Source organism: Pieris brassicae, chromosome 5, assembly GCF_905147105.1.
Source record: "Pieris brassicae chromosome 5, ilPieBrab1.1, whole genome shotgun sequence".
Taxonomy (NCBI): domain Eukaryota; kingdom Metazoa; phylum Arthropoda; class Insecta; order Lepidoptera; family Pieridae; genus Pieris; species Pieris brassicae.
In genome coordinates, this window is record NC_059669.1 from 5,067,037 (window position 1) to 5,087,664 (window position 20,628).

General features: G+C 31.6%; 4 protein-coding genes across 12 annotated transcripts; 1 reads left to right on the forward strand and 3 right to left on the reverse strand.

Moving 5' to 3' along the window:
• Window positions 1-747: 747 nt before the first annotated feature.
• On the reverse strand, window positions 748-4,507 carry LOC123709854 (gamma-glutamyl hydrolase A-like). The gene is made up of 6 exons (XM_045661433.1): window positions 4,279-4,507; window positions 3,977-4,027; window positions 2,752-2,984; window positions 2,337-2,443; window positions 1,423-1,520; window positions 748-1,121 (listed from the first exon to the last, which is right to left on the reverse strand). The coding sequence occupies exons 1-6, from the start codon at window positions 4,503-4,505 to the stop codon at window positions 839-841; spliced, it is 999 nt and encodes a 332-aa protein (XP_045517389.1). The 5' UTR covers window positions 4,506-4,507; the 3' UTR covers window positions 748-838.
• Window positions 4,508-5,568: 1,061 nt separating this feature from the next.
• Window positions 5,569-12,940, reverse strand: LOC123710256 (gamma-glutamyl hydrolase A-like). 7 transcript variants are annotated; one of them, XM_045662047.1, is made up of 7 exons: window positions 12,796-12,940; window positions 11,993-12,158; window positions 11,763-11,813; window positions 11,219-11,451; window positions 8,862-8,968; window positions 8,042-8,139; window positions 5,569-6,562 (listed from the first exon to the last, which is right to left on the reverse strand). In XM_045662047.1, the coding sequence occupies exons 1-7, from the start codon at window positions 12,908-12,910 to the stop codon at window positions 6,229-6,231; spliced, it is 1,104 nt and encodes a 367-aa protein (XP_045518003.1). In that variant the 5' UTR covers window positions 12,911-12,940; the 3' UTR covers window positions 5,569-6,228. The 7 variants fall into 7 exon arrangements, with proteins under 7 accessions (XP_045518003.1, XP_045518005.1, XP_045518002.1 ...); XM_045662049.1 differs by having other exon boundaries at window positions 11,993-12,244; window positions 12,796-12,894; XM_045662046.1 differs by lacking the exon at window positions 12,796-12,940 and adding an exon at window positions 12,306-12,472 and having other exon boundaries at window positions 11,993-12,244.
• Window positions 12,941-14,074: 1,134 nt separating this feature from the next.
• On the forward strand, window positions 14,075-16,403 carry LOC123710259 (COP9 signalosome complex subunit 1). Of its 2 annotated transcripts, none has more exons than XM_045662054.1 (4): window positions 14,075-14,212; window positions 14,348-14,429; window positions 14,504-15,850; window positions 16,030-16,403. In XM_045662054.1, the coding sequence occupies exons 2-4, from the start codon at window positions 14,418-14,420 to the stop codon at window positions 16,117-16,119; spliced, it is 1,449 nt and encodes a 482-aa protein (XP_045518010.1). In that variant the 5' UTR covers window positions 14,075-14,212; window positions 14,348-14,417; the 3' UTR covers window positions 16,120-16,403. The 2 variants fall into 2 exon arrangements, with proteins under 2 accessions (XP_045518010.1, XP_045518012.1); XM_045662056.1 differs by lacking the exon at window positions 14,075-14,212 and adding an exon at window positions 14,214-14,289.
• A 177-nt stretch (window positions 16,404-16,580) lies between these two features.
• LOC123709744 (E3 ubiquitin-protein ligase FANCL) lies at window positions 16,581-18,556 on the reverse strand. Of its 2 annotated transcripts, XM_045661271.1 has the most exons (5): window positions 18,404-18,556; window positions 17,632-18,048; window positions 17,402-17,560; window positions 17,013-17,203; window positions 16,581-16,777 (listed from the first exon to the last, which is right to left on the reverse strand). In XM_045661271.1, exons 1-5 carry the CDS (start codon window positions 18,447-18,449, stop codon window positions 16,676-16,678), a joined length of 915 nt encoding a protein of 304 aa, XP_045517227.1. In that variant the 5' UTR covers window positions 18,450-18,556; the 3' UTR covers window positions 16,581-16,675. The 2 variants fall into 2 exon arrangements, with proteins under 2 accessions (XP_045517227.1, XP_045517226.1); XM_045661270.1 differs by lacking the exon at window positions 18,404-18,556 and having other exon boundaries at window positions 17,632-18,396.
• Window positions 18,557-20,628: the final 2,072 nt, after the last annotated feature.

A 20,628-nucleotide genomic window follows, 5' to 3' on the forward strand; every position in this document is an offset into this window, starting at 1 on the left:
CCAAGACATGGTACATTGAGGTAATTGCCTATAATTGCCTATAAAGAGATATAATCAAAGAAGAAACGATATCTGATATTACATAATTGGAGCGCCACTGGATTATTACAATAATAACGAAAACATGTTGTAAAAAATCAGTGGCGCGACAACCTTTATCTATATCTCTTTCCTAATTATTTATTTATTTTAATAGGTAAGTAGGCTGACACCTCCTTCGATTTTTCCGTCTTCTTCATGCGAGCGAGTGTTAAGAGGACTTAGAAGAATAATTTAATACACTAGTGCCGTGACTCGAACTCACGAACTCAGGACCTTAACTATATTAAATAAGTTTTTATATCAAGGTTGCGTGAGAATCTGAAAAACTTGAACCTAAAATTACTTAAGTGAAATTCCTTCATATTAGGGCAAATAGGTCGGAAGGTCATATTGTCTCTCGACTCCTAGAATAACACTTTTATTTTATAAATTGGTTTCGAATGATTGAACGAGATGAAAATACGATTGCAGACGCCCTAATTTTATTAAATATTTTATCTGCATTATTAAAAGTCTAGGCGTAAGTAACAAATATTTTTTAGATGTATACATAGTATTATTTTATTTACTTTACTCGACAATGATAAAATAAGTGAAACTTTATCTAATAAAACAAATTTTAATTATACCTACTCATATAAATTCAAAGTAAAATATAGGTAAATTGTGACAAATAAACACATTTTTATGCTGTTGAATATAATTTTAAAATACTTGAGTATTTTATTTTTTAAAAAAAATCCCTGGAAGTGCTTTTTTTCATAAAAAAACTTAATTTCAAACGTCTCCAATTGGCCTAAAAACGTCTGGACGCAATACCTCTCGGCTCGAAGAAGTAACATTGATGATGAGCGCTGCCAAGAATACCTGTTGGTACAGCTGGATAATTCCAAATCATATTCTCATTCTCTTCTCTTTCACTACCAAATGAATGAGTGCTTTTTCTACATTCAGTCACGAAAAAGTCCATGAAGTGCCTGTTCGCTTTGATAGAATTCATTGAATGAGGATAATGTTTAGATCGTTTCCATTCAAATGAACTCTTCTCTGGGTGGAACTGAACAGCGTAAAAGGGGTACCTAAATAAAATAAACAAGTAATAATATTTAGGTAGTAGGCATCGAGAGGGCTTGTCCAATATGAGAGTTTAAAGATATTTTTTTATATTACATATAGAACAAAATTATGAATACTTGTAACATTTTATTATTAGCTTAAACATTCTTAATAAAGCTTCGTATTTGACTTAGCTTTATAAGAAAATTATATTATTATTGCTTTATATATAACGCCTAAGTATGCAGATCCGATTAGTTATAAATATTCAAAAGTATAAATGTTGAAATAAAAATACCATATATCATAAACAAGGCTACTGACCTAGTATGCTCATAAGACGCAATGAATTTTATATGGTTTGCATCATATCCGTAAGAAGTTGGTCTCCAGTCCTTTGTTAAATGATAATTTTCTAGATTCTGGAATATAAAAAATATGTTTATTCGTTTAAATTTGATTTAGGAACCGTTTTAAGTAAAACATACCTGTGTCAGGGTTCCGAGCTATTCCTTAACAAACTTAATTATACATTCCTTAAAATATATTTATATATAATTTAATTACATCTTTTATTTTATTTATTTTTGTTTTTTCAACTGTTATCAACACGCTTAAGTGCATGAGTGAGTTTGTGAGTGCAAATGTGTGAGTGAGTGAGTGAGTGAGTGAGTCAGTGATTGAATGAATAAAGTGAGTAACTACATACTCTCAGAAGAAGCTCTAACATTGCATAGGGTGTGTTCATAAGCCATTCCTTTAGTTGTATTTTTAGATTGTAGACGGTGAGCGGGTAGATGTTACCGGCCTATTTAATTTATTATAGATATAGTCTGCTTGCATATTGCGTCTGGCGAAGTCAGTCCTTACGGTCTGACCGACGACAACATCCCTATTTCTTTTTAAGAACAGCCTACTATCAAATAGTAGCGGTCTATGTGTTTTTAAAATTAGACTCAGGATTGAGTCTAATTTTAAAAAGCTTCCTAACGGAAAGTAATTAAATATAAAATAGTTATATATTTTATTACACAGTAGTAATCAAGCAAACGTCACTATGCACGGTCCGTAGCAGGCCTATGACCAGATCGGGAGCAATCATAGTGTGCGCCAATACCAATAAGTAACAGTAAAGCAGATACAATAATGATTTTTATTTGAAGGGAATATGTAATATACTATGTGAATATGTACCCGCCACAAACCCCAGGCTTTCCCGATATAATTTCGGCTCTTACCTTATCCAGAATACAAAATTGATGAAGGTTTGCTGTGACGTCTTCCGTAGCGAGGATTTGAAGTATGTCTTCGTTTATATCTTTGAACATTTTACTTGTGCGAAAGTCTAAAAATATATCAATTGCCAATTGTCCCAAATATTCTACATAGGTAGCATAATTTTAGTTTTACTTGTATTAGGTGATGCTATTGGAACTTAGACGTGTTGAAAGATTATAACATAACCTCTACTATTTTTAAAAGAACAAAGAACAGGCAAGTCAAGAACGCTTTATGTTAAATAATACCTTCCCGGATAGCCATTTACACTGCAGAAAGCTTGCAAGTGCCTTGGACCTAATAAATTTTAACAATGTATAACTTTATTTAGATGCTTGTTGGTCTTTGAAGCTTCTATTTTCTATGTAATTATACCTGGTGCAAATATTAGTGGCAAATTTTCAAATGAGTAACAGGTCTCTCTGTTTTCATTTGGTCCGCGACCAGAAGCCAATATGATGATTAGCTGAAATCCCAAGCAGGTTCCGAAAATTGGGAAATAGTCGCCGGCATCGTTAAACTCCTGAGCGATTTCATATATATGCTGAGCAGCATCAGCGTAACCATCTGATTGATTGAAATAAGTAGCTCCGCCAGGAAAAAGTACTCTAGAAAAGGATAATAATTGTAAAGGAATAATATATACAAATATATAACCTAAAGGAACGATCCTCGGCCAGTCAAGGTCAAGCCAAGGTCAAGAAGTTGTTTATATTCTTAGGGGTCGGAATAACTTTAACGTGATTCAAGGTTTGACGTCATCGCTGTGATTGTAGCCGTAAATTGTGGGTGTCGTTACTAAGGTACAAGATATAAAACAATAGTTCTTTGACTTGAAACCTGAACTGTCCTGAAGCCATTTTTGTCTACCAAAAGTGCTTCTTTACTGACGCCATAATTACATGAAAATTTATTAATAATACTACATATTTTAATGACGCCACCTTTTTAGGTCTGGGCCTCAGATTTATGTATATGTTTCATGATCATTTGGTAATCTAATAGGCAAGTTGGTAATCAGCCTTCTATGCCTGACCCACGCCGTTAACTTGAGTCTAAGGCGGTTTCCTCTCGATGTTTTTACCGTTAGTATCGAACTTACGACCTCAGCGATGAGAGTCGCATGCTGAAGCCACTAGAACAACACTGCTCTAATTAACAAATTTATTAACTTAAATATACTAGTGTATTGTTGAGGAAACTTTGAGACTATGTAAAGGCTACAATTATATAGTAAAGGATACAACTGATTAGACACCGACCCGCTGTTTTTTGCCCATGATAATTTGAATGATAGCAATATTTTTTGCAATATCGTTAAATTTACCAAATATGTAATATGGATGTTTAAAATAATATGATAATTGAAGGAGCGAAGTTCGCACATTTCTTAGATGCGACACGGCCAACAACTGCCTGTTAACGAGTAGAACACGGAGCAAGATCTGGTTAGGTCAGATAACATGTGGTTCTATCAAAACAAGTCTCACAGAATATAACTTTATTTTACTGTGCTTTTTAAAATAATAATAAAGCAATGTTACCAATAGTATTGATGGCTCAAAATACACTAACAAACAGGCTGTATATTTAAACTCACCCATTAATTTTTAGCATTAAATCTCTGTAATAGCTTCGATCTTTTCCAATTCTGCAAAATTAAACACCAAGTTAGCTTACGCACTTCCAAATTTAAATTAAATGATATTTTATTATCAAGTTGTAAATCTATCAGTGTCAGCTGATAACTAGCTTATAATAAAACAAACGCAATTATATATCTGCCTTATGACATATTAGTGGTTAAGATCTTCAGCTCTGCCATTGCCGAAAATCTAATGATATTATAGAACGATCAATTAAATTTTATAAAAAGTTAAAATAATACTTAGAACGCCGTACAATATGGGCACTACACGGGCTCCAGATTTTTCCACATCGTTAACGTAAGAAGCTGCAATGTAACTCGTATAATTTTCTTCGGGAAACTTAGTATGAAGGTAGCGAGACTGTTCTTGGCTTAAAACGCCAATTATTGGACGCTCATTTATTTCTTTGGGGTAATTAATCGCATCACTGATATAGACACACTCGAAAATAAACAAGAAAATAGATAAAAAATTCTTCATTTTCCGACTCAACTATGTAAATGATTAGCTATGAATTTCTCATTATTTATATCAGAAATCTGATCTGATAGTATATCAAAACTGATTAATTAAAGATTGTAATAGTTGCGTAAAAACACAAAAATCATCAATATAACGGACCTTTTATTGGTGATGTTTGATTTTTTAAATTCAACTCGTTTAACCAATTTAAAATTGCATTCTACTTTCTGAAGTTAATGTCACAATAAGGTCGCTTGCTGATTTATAAATAAACCTACCGCGATCGCTTTGAACTCGCTGAGCCATAGGTATAGCAGGGAGTAGAGGTTATAAATATTTTTTTAGAAATTGTGTGGTCGCTAAGTGTTTTTAAATATGACTATCAACGCAGATGTGGTAACAAATACTAAGGAGGATTTTTTTATATTCTAGTCCCACTCTTAGTGTAAGCCCAATCACTACAATTTCTAAAAAGTATTGACAAACTGGAAATACTAACTGGGTCCAGTTTGTTTCCACCACACTGTTATAAACTTCTTTTTTTTTTCAGATTATGTGTACACTAAATATATAAAATAAAAAAGTATGCGCATACGTGCCAAGTATTCCCCGTAAATTTAAACTCAGTGAGGTGATTTGAGACAGGAAGCTGTTACGCTTAAAAATTTAACTCATTGTATATACTCGTATAATCTTGCACTATACAAATTCCTTATTATTATAAAGTTCTTCAAACTAAAATGACGGCTATTTTAACGAACGGCGAGATCTGGCACAGTGCCTTTACCTGCTCAAGAAAGGCATGGGGCGAGGGATCAAATGTGTCTATTGCATTTTTCGCTATGTAAAAAAACAATAAAAATCACACATTCTTAGTTTTAACTAAATAAAATGTCACTAATGTTACTATATGATTCATGCGAGTTCATACTAAAGATAAATTGTCTTTAACACATAAGTAATTGCTCCATTTCATAGCTTTTTCTACGCGCAGGAAGAACAGTAAACAAGCAATAAAATTGGGAAATCTGTATTAAACATAAATAAAATAACCAACCAAGAAATAAAAAACATATTTAGGTAAAATACATTTTATTTATGATGTACTAACTACTTCTAATACATATAATTAAAATCACATGAAACCTTCTTTGTTAGTTTTCACTAAGTACATAAAATAAAATCTATGCTAACACGTTATTTTAAATAATGGATTTCAAAACCTAAGGACAAATGAGAATTAAGTTTTTAAAGTGCTCTACAATTACGTAAATTTCAACAAAGACAGATAAATAGCAGTAAACACTGACACTGACTTCACACATTGGCATTTCATAGTCTGTGCGAAAAGAGAACCGGCTAGTGGTTATGCGAACTAATATAATTCTTATCTGCGACACAACATTTCACTTATTACCAATTTAACCCTTTATTTTTTATCTTAAAATAATTAAGACAATAACAGTGTTGTCAGCCTAAAAATCCTCTTATCACACAGACTATATGAAATGCTAAGAGATTAAAGTATCGAGCAAAAAAAATGAAAAAGTGGAACATTGTTAACCCTATGTCGTCCGTCACTAAGATGAACGATACGATTAGATTTTTTTCCAGATTTTGTCTGCTATGCCAGCTCATAAGATAGTGTATCTTATCAATTAGCAAATTTATCATCCAATCCAAATTAAATAATACATTTTGGTGAAAATTTAGATAATGATTAAATATTCGATACAAAATATTAATACAAATCTGTTCTATAGTGGGAATTTTGTTCATCCTTTAAAAGATTAAAGTTATATTTAGTATCAACACCTCTGGGTTCAAAGAAATAACACTGTTGGTACGAACTACCAAGTTCACCTGTAAAAACTGGTGCATACTTATATATTAAGTAATCATTTTCTTCCTTCGTACTGGGAAATCGATGGTAATTTTTCCTACATTCACTTACGAAGAAATCCATGAAATATCGATTTGTCTGTAACGCGTTCATTGTGTGCGGGTAATTTTTAGATGCCTTCCATTCGTATGCGACCTTTTCAGGGTGAAATTGTACTCCATAGAAGGGATACCTGGAAAGAGAATATAAACTAAATTGTTCTGTCTGTATACGTTTTCCTAACACATATGTACAACTCTTAAACATCGTCGTGACGAGACAACAACCTTTTAAACTTAAAATAGTCACTTATTTTTAATCTAACATTTTTTTTTATGTAATAGGTGGCTCACCTGATGTTAAGTGATACAAGTGCGTTGCCGGCCTTTCAAGAATTGGTACGCTCTTTTCTTGAAAGTCCCTAAGTCGAATTAGTTCGGAAATAATTCAGTGAGCCGCTAGATCCACATAGTGGTGGTTCATTTAGGATATCTTCCAGCCCCATTTTAACTATTTCAATTATTATTACAACTATTTAACCAATACTTCCAAATTATAACATTCTAAAGACTAATTTCTCGGAGCGTAGTTTTCCTATACTCCGGTAGATGTCACTGTTAATATGATTCTTTTTCGCTAAATAGAATGAAAAATGTATCACCCCAAAATTCAATTGCTATTTACTAGTGTTTAACAAGAAACGATGAGACAATTTGTCCCTTACTTCTGTGCTTTCATTTACTAATTTCCTAATATCCTTACGTATTACAAAATAATGTCCCCTGGCCACGTTTAGGTGTTTATACGGATGCAATAAATTCAAAAACTGGTATTTTACAGGTTGCACATTAAAGGTTTAAGTGTATTTATAATATGATTGTTTTTTTTTATTATTTCCTTTCGGTTTTATTAGCTTTAACGCAACAAATTTTAAAACATTACTTTGTTAGTTAACAACCAACCTAATTAATAGAGGAAATACATTACGACAGTAAAACCATATAGGAATGGTTTATATGTATTTTTTTTAATTTAAATTAAAATTGTAAATTTACTGCAATATAACCATTATTGTTGCAAAGGTATATACGTCACCAGAATATAACAAAATCCGCAAGTTAACCTAATTTATAACCTTTGGTAGGATTCTAAACGAGAGATAAATTGCATTATTTTAGGCCCATATTTTCGCAAATTTATAAGCTAACCGAAGTCACGCGTAAAATAATAAAGTAAGCGATAACCAAACGGCATGTGCGCTCTGATTGGTTGAATAAGTCACTAACCTAACCTAATAGTTTTGAATCTACGAATGGATATCCGTTAGTTTATAAATTTACCACGAGAAATCGCAAATTGATAAACTGGCGAAAATTTATAAACTTGCCGATTTGTTATATTCCGGTGACATAAATATGTATGTATGTTATTAAAAATCTAAGTACATGAGAACTCTTCTAGATCAATAAGTTGTATGTATGTATTGACACTTCAGCGACATGCCTCTTGAAATTATCGCTTGGCTTCCAACATGACTGGATTAAACACGATATCATTTTTTTTGTTTACTTTACTACACGAAATCCACGCGAATGATGTTATAGCTATGATTTTTTCCTTTAAACTAATCTAATTTGGTATTTAGTAAACAACAAACACCTATATTTTTCACCTGGTGTGTTCAATAGTTGCTATAAACGATGTCCCGTTGTCGTCTTTACTGTGTGACGTAACTCGCCAGTCTTTAGTCAAGTTATGAGATTTCAGATTCTGAAACCATTAAAAAGATCATGCCTTTAACTTATAAAAGATCTTCAACGCACATAAATTACGTAAAACGTAAAACAAAGAGGCATTTCTTTAAACAAATATACTTTGAGTCACCTTAATAAGATTAATGGTAAATAATTTCAACAAAAAATCCACCTCCACCTTTAGATGTCCAAAAGACCGGGACATTTCTACTTAGATTGTTTTACTTTATATGTAAATAGTAAATATTCTACATAAAAAAGTATTTACACAGAAAGTGGTACAGTGGTTAGATCGATCAACTACAAATATCGGCACATATACAAGGCATATAAATGTTTACAATATTTTATTAAGAATATCAAATAATATCAAATTTAAATTATTTACAATCGGTGTCAAACCTATGGTCGAAATATTAGACTATGCTATAAAGCCACTTTTAAAAATTAAACAACGTAGTAAAAAAGGCCTTATTATAAAACATGAACTATTGTTAGTTACTATTTTAATACATGGAAGGTTTTCGTTACCTTTGCTTTGTCACGTGACCATTCCCATACAACTTCGTTAAGCGTAAATGGAACACGACTGTCAAAAAGTCATTTTGTCTTTAATATATGCCAATGCTAAAGTTTAATACGCTAAACAAAACGCCTGTTCCGAATATTTGTATGGAAACTGTAGCGCATTGCGCATGACATACAAAATTAAATAAGTACAAAAATAAATCGACTTACTTCGTCGAGTATACAAAATTGGTGCGCGTTGACAGTGATATCTTCAGTTTCAAGAATTCTGATAATGTCTTCAGTGGCATCTTTGAACATTTTACTGCTACGAAAATCTGAAATGTTTTTTTAATTTATTTTAACATAACGTTTATTCTTGGCTTCGCACACTTGGATATTTATGTTATTAAAAATATAAATTAGACATATGATATCGCGGAGTTTTTGAAGATACTGATGTCTTCCATAAAATTATAGTACATCACTTTGCTCTATTGTTTATAGATTCCGCAGCGCACGAATCTAATGATGAAAGAATTTCAAATGGGCCAGGATCCTATTCAATGTAATTAAACAAATAATCAAAGCTTCCTCCTTTATGATATAAGTGTAGACAATGGCGAAGATTATTTAATAAACACTAGCAAAGACATTAAATAGTCTATATTTAAATTATGTTATTATATACTAAGTAATAGTCTATTATTCGCTTTGTATACTATTATAGGTACTAACTGTTATATTATGTATTATTTTATATAAATAACGCTAAATATCCAAGCCTATAATTTCTTTGATAAGAGTATTTTAGGAGATATATTGAAGCGTGCAGAGCGCGTTGGGCATAGACAAAAGGAGCCCGTATAAGGGGACACAGATAACGTACAAGATAAGTTTGCGGACATAGGTATTACAAATTTGTTGTATGTTGATCATATTAATGTTAGAAATATATTCAGAGACCTCTTCCGGTCATTGGTACACATTGTCTTGTTATTATTATTTACCAGGTCAAGTTGACCGAGTAATAAACTCATTACTGACTGTTTGTAAATTGATAACGTATCGATAACACAACCGTGATTGTGTTCCTAACAGTACTACACTGGATCCATTTTTATTATTTTTATTTTTGGTTTTTGACAGATAAAATTTTGACGTGGCTCAAGACTTTTGAACCACCAACATGGGATGCAGCACGTCCTATTGCGTTAGATTGATTGTCTTAATCAGACTTTTTGCCTACTAACCCGGTTTTTTCGCCGGGAATGAAACTGCACTATTAATTGAATAATAATAAATCAATGGCACTCCAACATTTTTTTTTTAGGTCTGGGCCTCAGATTTCTGTATCTGTTTCATAATCGTTTGTGAATTGAATAGGCAAGTAGGTGATCAGCCTTCTGTGCCTGACCCACACCGTCGACTTTTTGGGTCTAAGGCAAGCCGGTTTCCTCACGATGTTTTCCTTCACCGTTCGAGCTAATGTTAAATGCGCATATAGAAAGAAAATCCATTGGTGCACAACCGGGGATCGAACCTACGACCTCAGGGATGAAAGTCGCACGCTGAAGATACTAGACCAACACTGCTCTGCTCAATTGAATAATAATGTATGTTAATAAAAATGTAAGTGCATGAAAACTCTTCTAGATCAATACTGTATTGAAACTTCAGCGACATTCCTGTTGAAATTATCGCTTGGCTTCCAACATGACTGGATTAAACACAATATATTTTACCCGCTTACGCGCTTTTTAAATTTAAAATGAATTATTAATTTTACACATTTAACGTTTTAAAAAGTATGATTTTTACCGTGAGGAAACCTTGCCAGCAAAAAGAGTCACCGTGTGTTACGCACAAAAGGCTGATCAACTCCGTTCCTACTAGAAATAAGAAATTATCGCGAAACAGATAAAGAAATCTAGACCAGATCAGAATCCAGACCTAAAAGGTGGTAGCTTTAAACCACCTTCAAATCCACAGGAAGTTTTAAATTTCTAGTCGTTTTATATAAAAAAATATATATTTATTATCTCCAGTGTTTACACTTATAGACTGTCGACATAACGAAAGGTAATATGAAATATTCTTGTTTGCCTTATTGGTCAATTTTACAAAACAAAGAACGAGTTTTTATAACTAAAACAAAGATTACGTTTAATAAAGTTATTTTTCATTAAGTTATTACGTTTAATAAAGTTATTTTTCATTAAGTTAAGTTAATTATACTACAATTACTATTTACTAGGGTTGTAACGTTTAATCTCATATCCAGTTTCATGAGCTTTCAATTCATAGATACTATATTATACTCCAACTAATTCTCCACAAATATGTTTACCAAAATCGTTAAATGCGCAGAAATGGTTTTTAATGTTTTACTAAACATCCTCTACTCAAATTCTAGCCAATGCATGAAGTTAACCATTTTAGTAGAAGACCCATTTTTGTACATTTTACAAACCCTTACCAAATATATTCATTGTAATCCAATTATGTAACAGTTTTGCTAATCGTCGTGATGAAAATGAAGATTAAAATATCCAAATATCTTGTTTAATATGTAAACTATTTCTTACCATTTGTAAAGTTGAGCGATAAATTCCTAAACGAATAACATTTGACTCTATTTTCCTTCTCCCCTCTTCCAGATGCGAGTATTATTAGTAATTCAAATCCCAAACATGTGCCAAAAATTGGGAAATAGTCTCCCGATGTATTCATTAGTTGAGCTATATCGTAAATATGCTGTCCAGCATCGGCAAATCCATTCGACTGATTGAAGAATGTAGCGCCTCCTGGAAGAAATACCCTGAAACATTTCATACTTGAAAGAAAACACTTTTTTAACCGGATTAAAGCTATTTGTATTATTATAAACTTATAATAATTATGTACACAATTTTAAATTTAATTTTTTTCCGACGTTTCGCGTGCTTTACAGCGTGCGTGGTCACGATGACACGTCGGAAAAAAATTAAATTGAAAAGCTATGTTAACAAAAGACAATACTACATTTCATACTTGATGATACAAAAGATAATTTCGGTGAAACTGATATAATAATGAACCAATGTTTTACATTCATAAGATAAATAACTTTATTTCTATTTTTTAACTTACCCATTGATTTTTTTCATAAGATCCTCATAATATTTGCGGTTCTTTCCGATCCTGCAAATAAAATCTAATTTTAACATTGCACGAGAAATCTAAATTTCAATAAACATAAAAAGCAGTCGAAAACTTTTTACATATTTAAAAATTGGCCATTCTAATTAGTTTTTATAAAATATAACCAAAAAGCGACATATATACGTAACCTTATTAAACCTACATAAATATTTACGCACAGAATTGGCACAACTCGTGCTCCCGCGGCTTCAACATGCTTCACATATGATGCAGCGATGTAACTCGTATAGTTTTCGTCAGGAAACTTTGAATGAAGATGTTTAGATTGTTCTTGTGATAACACGCCGATAATAGGTCGATCGTTCAGTGTCACTCTCGATATTCCTTCACAATAGCATACATACACAGTCAATATTAACGCTTTAATTGTTAACATTTCTAACCAGCCTTCAGGAGACCCACGGACCAACCTAAAACGTTTGCACCCGTAAATAAAGAATTAATTTAATTTAATTTAATTTCGCTACAAACCATATAAAAATCACACTCGAGACGTCGTTGATGACACAAATTTTTATGTTGTTCAGTGAACTTCCATACCGGACATGCATTAGGCTAAGGGACTGGTATGTTACTGAATATAAATCGTTTAATGTTATTTATATACGGATTTGTTTGAGTACAACGCGTTTATAAAAGTACACAATGTACGCGTGAAAGCAAGATATTTTGACAAATTATCTTTTTGCATATTATATAAATTGATATAAATCTACCTAATCTTATCGTAGTGCAATTAATGCCGGGTTTAAAATTTAAATTGAAACCTTAAGGTGAACCAAACCAAAGCAATGTCGATTTGTAGAACTGATTTTTTATATTATTTTCGAGTACTCAAAAATATTGTCTCGAATCACCAATTAGATATATATTATTTTATAAAAATATACTTAAACATATATAAATCAAAATACACGTTACATATAGCTAATATACAAAGTATTTTCCAATATGTACGCACCTGTTTTACACTTTTTTCGGAACAATAATCTTATATTGTAGCAACCGATTAATATCACTATTATAGTGTTAATGTTAAGTATGGACTTTAATAAATGATATAATTGGTGAAACATCTTGTACAGTAATTAGGTATTGTGACTCGAAAACCCCATGGCAAATGTTATCTGTATGTCATGGATAAATTTACGCGCCTGCGCGTTTTTACGATTGCCATTACTGAAGGTACGAACGTTTATTAAAAGTACGTACAAGATTGCTAGCTATAGAGTATAAGTAATAAATACATATTATAAACCACTAAATATCTTTGATTATTATTTGATTTAGGTTCAGAATCGCTCGTTAAAAGAAAATGCACTTTACCCGATTGAATGTTGAAATTTAAATTAATTACACTTTGAAATACTCTATTATAAAAATTCACTTTATGTAAACCGCGCATAAATAGCTATCTTGGTAATATTTTCATACATATTTGTTGGACCTTTATTTTTCTAAAGCCACTGTAATGCGTAAAAGGGAGACAAAATAGTTTCTAACGTATTTTAATTAAGTCACATAACAACAAGATGTCATTCACAAATGTATTGTGTGATTATAAAGGAATGGAATTTAAAAACTGTAATTAATATTGTATGTCCTATTTTTGTGTGAGTTATGGTAAGAGTCTAATTGTTTGACAATCCTACACCGGTTGATACGAAAAAGGAACAATGGCAAATGCCATAATCAGATACATATATTTTATGCTGAATGTAAATTTTGGTACATTTATTGATTTTGAAGTATAATATTGCTAATATATACATATTGGCATATTATGGGAATTTCGATTTCCATACTGTTTCTTTTATAACTGTATTTTAAACATTTTTTATGTCATACAGTAATAAAAAAAACAATAAACAAGTTATTGTGAAGAGTAATTTTCATATTAAAACATATCGTAATCATCGATAAAAAAAAGTCGACAAAGTACTATACGACAAGATACTAGCCCGGATAAAAACTACTCCCTACGTAAATTAAAATACAACAAAAATATCTCTGTTTTACAGAATAATCTGTAGTATTATTAGCAGTAGTATATATATATATTATAAAATAAAGGATAAACATAAACCTTCTTTTTCTTTCTTTCTACGTATATTTTTGTTCTAAAATTATTTAATTTAATGTGCTTTGTTATACAAAAAGTTCAAAATGTTTTTAATTTGGCAATTGTCTTGCTCATTTACTATTCATGATTATTTGATCAAAGCTTAAATAAAACATTGTTACATTAAAATTATTAAAACGCAAAGGTATCGTATAGTTACTTCACACTAAAATTAACTGGCAACAATTTATAAGGCGTCAATCGTCATTCGTCAAAAAGAAAAATGCCGCTGCAAAAAAGAAACGTAATGATAAAGGTATTTTGTTAGCGTTTTATGATGTTTCTGTTAATAGATCATATTACATAAATTTGCCTTATTTACAAAACTTACAGGTTAGTAAGACGACAAAGTAGGCCAGTGTTAAAATATAAACGCTTAATTGTGTTCTAGGTTGGTTTCCTGCGTTGACAGTGGAATTCGGATATTTTCTATAGTACAATAAGAATTTACTTAAATAAACATGTTTGAATTGGTAAGTTTACCATTACTTACTAAATCATATTGTATGACTTAATAAACTTATACTATCATATTATATTTTTTTAGAATACGGCGGAACCTATGCAAGTGGACGTTCCACTCGAAGACAATGAAAACAATGAGACAGAATGCTTTGTGGTTGAAAACCCTACATTGGATTTAGAGACTTATGCTGCCTCATATACTGGTTTTGCGAAGTTGTATAGATTAATGTTTGTAGCAGATCATTGTCCATCACTGAGATTAGAGGCACTTAAAATGGCCATATCGTATGTAATGACGACTTATAATGTGAGTCTTTACCAAACACTTCACAAAAAACTTGCTGAAGCAATTGCTTCATCTGGCCTTCCTGATGTTGCTGTCCAAATGGGATCACAGGATATTCCTGTTCCTGATACTATGTGGGTTGAGTCAAAGACCAAAAAAGCTGCTATCAAATTGGAAAAGTTAGATACAGACTTAAAAAACTATAAAACAAATTCTATTAAGGAAAGCATTAGAAGAGGGCATGATGACTTAGGTGATCATTACCTGGACTGTGGAGACTTGACAAGTGCACTGAAATGTTATTCAAGGGCAAGAGATTATTGCACTAGTGGAAAACATGTTATTATGATGTGCCTCAATGTAGTTAAAGTGTCAGTATATTTGCAAAATTGGGCTCATGTTCTCAACTATGTATCAAAAGCTGAGAGCACACCAGATTTTCACGAGGTCCCTCCAAAGGATTCCAACTATGTCATATTTACTCGCCTAAAGTGTGCTGCAGGACTTGCAGAATTGGCAACAAAGAAATATAAGTCTGCAGCAAAACATTTTCTAGCAGCAAGTATTGACCACTGTGAATACCCTGAATTACTTAGCAGCAATAATATTGCTGTGTATGGCGGATTATGTGCACTTGCTACTTTTGATCGTGCTGAATTACAAAAACAAGTTATAGTTAGTAGTTCTTTTAAATTATTCTTAGAACTAGAACCGCAATTGCGAGATATAATTTTTAAGTTCTATGAATCTAAATATGCTTCCTGCTTAAGATTACTAGATGAGATAAGGGACAACTTACTCCTAGATATGTATTTAGCACCTCACTTAAATTCTCTTTATATGCAAATACGAAACAGAGCTTTAATTCAATACTTCAGCCCATATTTGTCAGCTGACATGCGTTTGATGGCTTCTGCATTTAACCGGACTGTGAATGCTCTTGAGGATGAACTCATGCAATTGATTCTTGATGGTCAAATACAAGCCCGTATTGATTCACATAATAAAATATTATATGCTAAAGATGTAGACCAGAGAAGTACTACTTTCGAAAAAAGCTTAGCCATGGGTAAAGAGTATCAGCGGCGTACTTCTATGTTGATTTTACGAGCTGCCATGATAAAAAATCAAATGCAAGTTAAGGTAAGGAACAGCAAACTGACCTTTATAACAGTATATACAGAACTAATATCACTGCTAAAGTACAAGTATTATATACAATATCTTCAAGAAAATAATCACTATCTGCTTACAATTTTCCCTTAATTTTATCAGATGGGTGTATGTATGATTCTAAAAATTATAAAATAAAATGATTTCAGAATGTTGGGCGTGATACTGGTCCACAGGGTGGAGAAGCTCCAGGATCCAGCACAAGCCTTACGCGTACATTTGATGCAGTCCCCTTGTGATGAATTACCTCTCTGTAGTTGACATATTACTTTTTACTTTTACATGGTAATTGAAAATCACACCCAAAACTTATCAACTTTGTATAAAAACTTGTTTAGTAATAAATAATTAATTAATGCATTTACTTTGTGTACTGATAAATAATTTTAATTATTTCTTTTGTGGTTGTTAAGGCCTTGATTGATTATAAATAAATTGTTTTTATGAAAGAACACAATCACACAAAAATGCTTCTATAAACAGAAATAATATATGTAACCACATATTGATATGTCAACAACTTTATGATATTAAAAAGTAAATGCAAGTTTTTTCTTATTTTCTCATACTAACACATGCCATAGATTTTTGGATGTAAGGCAAATATGATTTACCATTAGTGCTTTGATTTTGTGTGATTCAAACTCACTGCCTCAAGTTGAGAGTGGCATGCGTAAGCCATTAAGCCAAAACTGAATCGTGAACATATAGATTTTTAATTACTAGTAAACATTTATGACATACATCTTAAAAAAACAAAAAAATCTCATTGCTATTTTTGTATTGTCTTGTGGTTCAGTTATTATTACTACATGAAATTGGTTGAAGACATGTAGGGCAGCTACCATTTATTATTCCAAAAGACGGAGGCCTTCCTCCTTCACATGCAACCAACCACTGAAAAAATTGAATAGAAAAATTTTAACCATATATAAGCATAGTTAAAAAATTTAGAAAAAATTGTCCTTTAATATTATTATCCCATGGCCAGAAATAATCCAGGGGTAAGATTCCGACTTAACACTAAGTATAATTCTGAATTTTAGCCTTACTGTGATTTGTTATTAGTTGGACACCATAGTTGAAGTTGAAATATTTTTTTAAATCATAGTAATGAGACACATTACATTACCTGGAACAAACAGCTTTTATGAAAGTGAACATCACAATTTAAATTCTGGCATAACGGCTGTGGTACACTGAGATTATCAGGCAGCTCAGAACAGAAACATATTCCACATATTATATCATCTTTCACTTCTGCATCACATGGCTTTATAGCTTCACTTAATGATTTATAGGAGATGGAATGATCATTTAAATCTGAAAAATTATTTCACACATACATTACAGTCTTCTAAAGTATTATGTTTAAATAGTTTGAAGTTAGTACCAACCTTGTCTACCTATTATTATATTTAGTTGTATGTTCAAATTTTATATCAAGGATTTTTTATTCTCCATTACTTATTTAATACCCCAGATTAACTGAAATGCAATCTAATTATATGGGTAACATACCAAATATGGATGTTATGTTTTCTACTATATTTTTATCATGATCCCAATTTAAAATTCCATTTTGTAATTTTCCTTGCCATACTTCAGACTGTCCTATTAGATGCATATTTGAAGGGTATCCATCTAGAGTTACTTCTACATACAGCCATGTTTTGTCATCTACAAAAAAATCTTATTAAATAAAGAGCAATCAAGTAACAAAAACCTATATAGAAAGAAAAAAAACGAACCAATGCGAATATTTCTAAAATTGTCCTTAAAAGTTGGCTTGATCGGATCCAATATCACACAATTATTATCTATATTTTCAAGTTCATAGAAATAACTTTGTAAGCTTCTGACATGTCTAAAGAAAGCACCAACAAGCTCTTCAACATTGCTAAAGCATTGATCGAGAAATGGCGCATACGGGATATCACCTGAAGTGATCTTTAACTTTTTAACTCCTTCATAAGTTATATATAATTCATGAAGCCTTGACTCTTCGTCCTTTAAAGTACATTTGACATCCCTTAGCGAGTCGCCAAAAGCGAAATCTACACCATGTATGGGGTCCTTAAGTTCAGATAAAAATTGTGAATCCACCAAGTAGGAACTAATTGATTCCAACTTAATACTTTCATCACCATCAATCAAACTGGCGACTCCTTTTAAGAAAATTGGTAATGTGTTAAATTCTTTACTTTCTAATACATTTCGAAGGCACTGTGCTTTATTCATTATATTCCAAAATATTAAATTTAAAAAAATATTAAACAAGAACTAATCAAATTAATTAGGTAGGGTAAGTGGGGGCAAGATGAAAAATGAGTCAAGGCAAAAAACCTCTATAACACCAATTTTAACGTATTTTTTGAGTGCTGGTATTTTTGATAAGACCGCCACTTTCTAACGTTCCAAACCACAGTCAAAGTTAGCCGCCCAGAGTGCGTGGAGTGCGTGAATTTGGATAATTTCTGCGTTATGATTTTTACGTAAAATCTTCCAGTGATTTAATCTTACCCCATGTACTGTAACTTGAATTACAAGATAGGTGCAACTGTTTCATATGAATATTTAATAACAGTTTTTTTATTCTTAGTTACGAAATTACATCAAAATATGGCTACATTTAGTCATTTAGGAAATATCTTAACATTCCGTCTTTACCCAAAAAAAATTACGGGATGGGACTAAGATTAATATACAAAAGTTACGATTTGACTGCGTTCTGAAGTGTCATACAAATGTTCAGTTATTCTCAAACTTTAACTGGTAACATAGGAAATAAATTACCAACTTGATTTTTTTACAGGATTATGTATACATTAGGGAATATGCAAGTGAATAAGTGAATAAATTAAGTTCTGATTTTAACTATTTAAATTTTTACTTAAAATAAAAATTTAGTTTTGCAATTAAATAAAAAGGTATCCATCCAGATCAAACGGCGCTATTAATACCTAAGTAATGTTTCATTAATTATGCAACATTCTATACTCAAGACGATGTGGCTAAGCTATAGAAAAAGTAAAAAAAGATTTTGACATTTGGAGCAGCTAAAATTTATGCTTAGGTACGCTTTACAACCGTTTCAACAACAAAAAACGGCGTTAAGTCGCCATCCAGTCTTTGCTCATAAAATCGAAATAAGATTAGCAAATACCCTTAAAGATTTGGAAAAATGGTGTTTTGGGCTATTTAGAAAAGAAGTATTTTTTTCTCGAGGAACACTATGTTACCCCATTTAAGGACGTTATATTCCAGGACCAGCATGGTTATATTATGTAAACGTCATGGACTTTCTCTGAAAAAAACCTCAATCGCTTGAACATTGCAGAAATAAACATACTGACCCGTAAATTATCCCAAAATAATCCCCGTCGTGTCAATCTCTTGAACATAGCATAGGCAAAGTTAGTGGAATTCCAAAAAAATATATCCTCTACATTTTATTTAAAGGAAAATTTGTGTGGGATTCGTGGATGGCTTAAAAGTGAGATGGCAAAAGTTTGAGAACGTTTGTTTCAATCTTTCCCTGTTGGGGTAAGATTGATATATAAAAACAAAACAATTAGCTGTATCTTTGTTAAATAAAGTATTTTTTTCACTAAAGTCAGATGACAGTTTTTAAATCACTAAAAGCTATAGATTTAAAACCGTTGACGACATCTCACGGTAATTTCAATAATTTTAGAATGATTTTAAATTTTTCCCCGTCACGTTTTCATCTTTACCCTAATTTGTAGTCGCAACTTAATTTTTTTATTTAAGTTCTTATTTTCTCTGCTTTGGAACAGATTTAACAATATGTTATTAATATGATAATAAAGTATAGTTTTTGCTCGTTACTAATCAAAGCCATTCCTTACTACAGGTTAATATTTATTGTTCTACAAGAGGTTCCAACACAACTCTGCTCATCTCATAAAAACACACCCTACTCAATTAATATTCTCGATCATTAGTCATTTTTTTTTAAACTGATGATTCTATTTTTTAAATACTTAACATAATCTTTTTTTATATAAATGGTAACCTAATAATGGCTACCTTTCATGGTAGAGAAAAATCCAGCAGATAGTTTTGTTTGCTAATGATATGTCCTTAATTTTTAAAATTTAACGACGACAAAATTCGACGATATGAACAATGCTCTCTCTTCGATTGTACATTGGTTTAGTATGAATAAATCACCTTCTACTTATTGCAACAAAAAAACGAAAAGCATGAAATTTTGTGCAAACAATGCAAGGGTTATGGATACTAGACCAATTATAAATGATGAGGAATTGAAGCTATTTCGCGAGCTTGTCACCAATTCTGCCAATATGTTCCGATTAAGCCTTCATGGTACGAGAGTTCAACCACTCAGTTTATATCTCAAGTTAATAAATATTATATCTCAAGTTAATAAAGTTTATATCTTAATCTAATAAAGTTTACATCTCAAGTTAATAAAGTTTATTGCTCAAGTCGATAAAGTTTATATTTCAAGTTAATAAAGTTTATATCTCAAGTTAATAAAGTTTATGTCTCATCAGTGGCGTAAGTATACTATCTGGGGCCCGTGGCAATTTCTATTGATGGGGCCCTATCATTAAAAATCGTTATGTTGTACTCAGTTTAATTTTAATAAACTTCGAAATTTTCAGCGTACTCAATTACACGTTGTATATGTCCCACTAATACCACAATAATAACTCCTCTCTTAGGCGAGAGGGAATGGTTTGTACCCACGCTAGCCC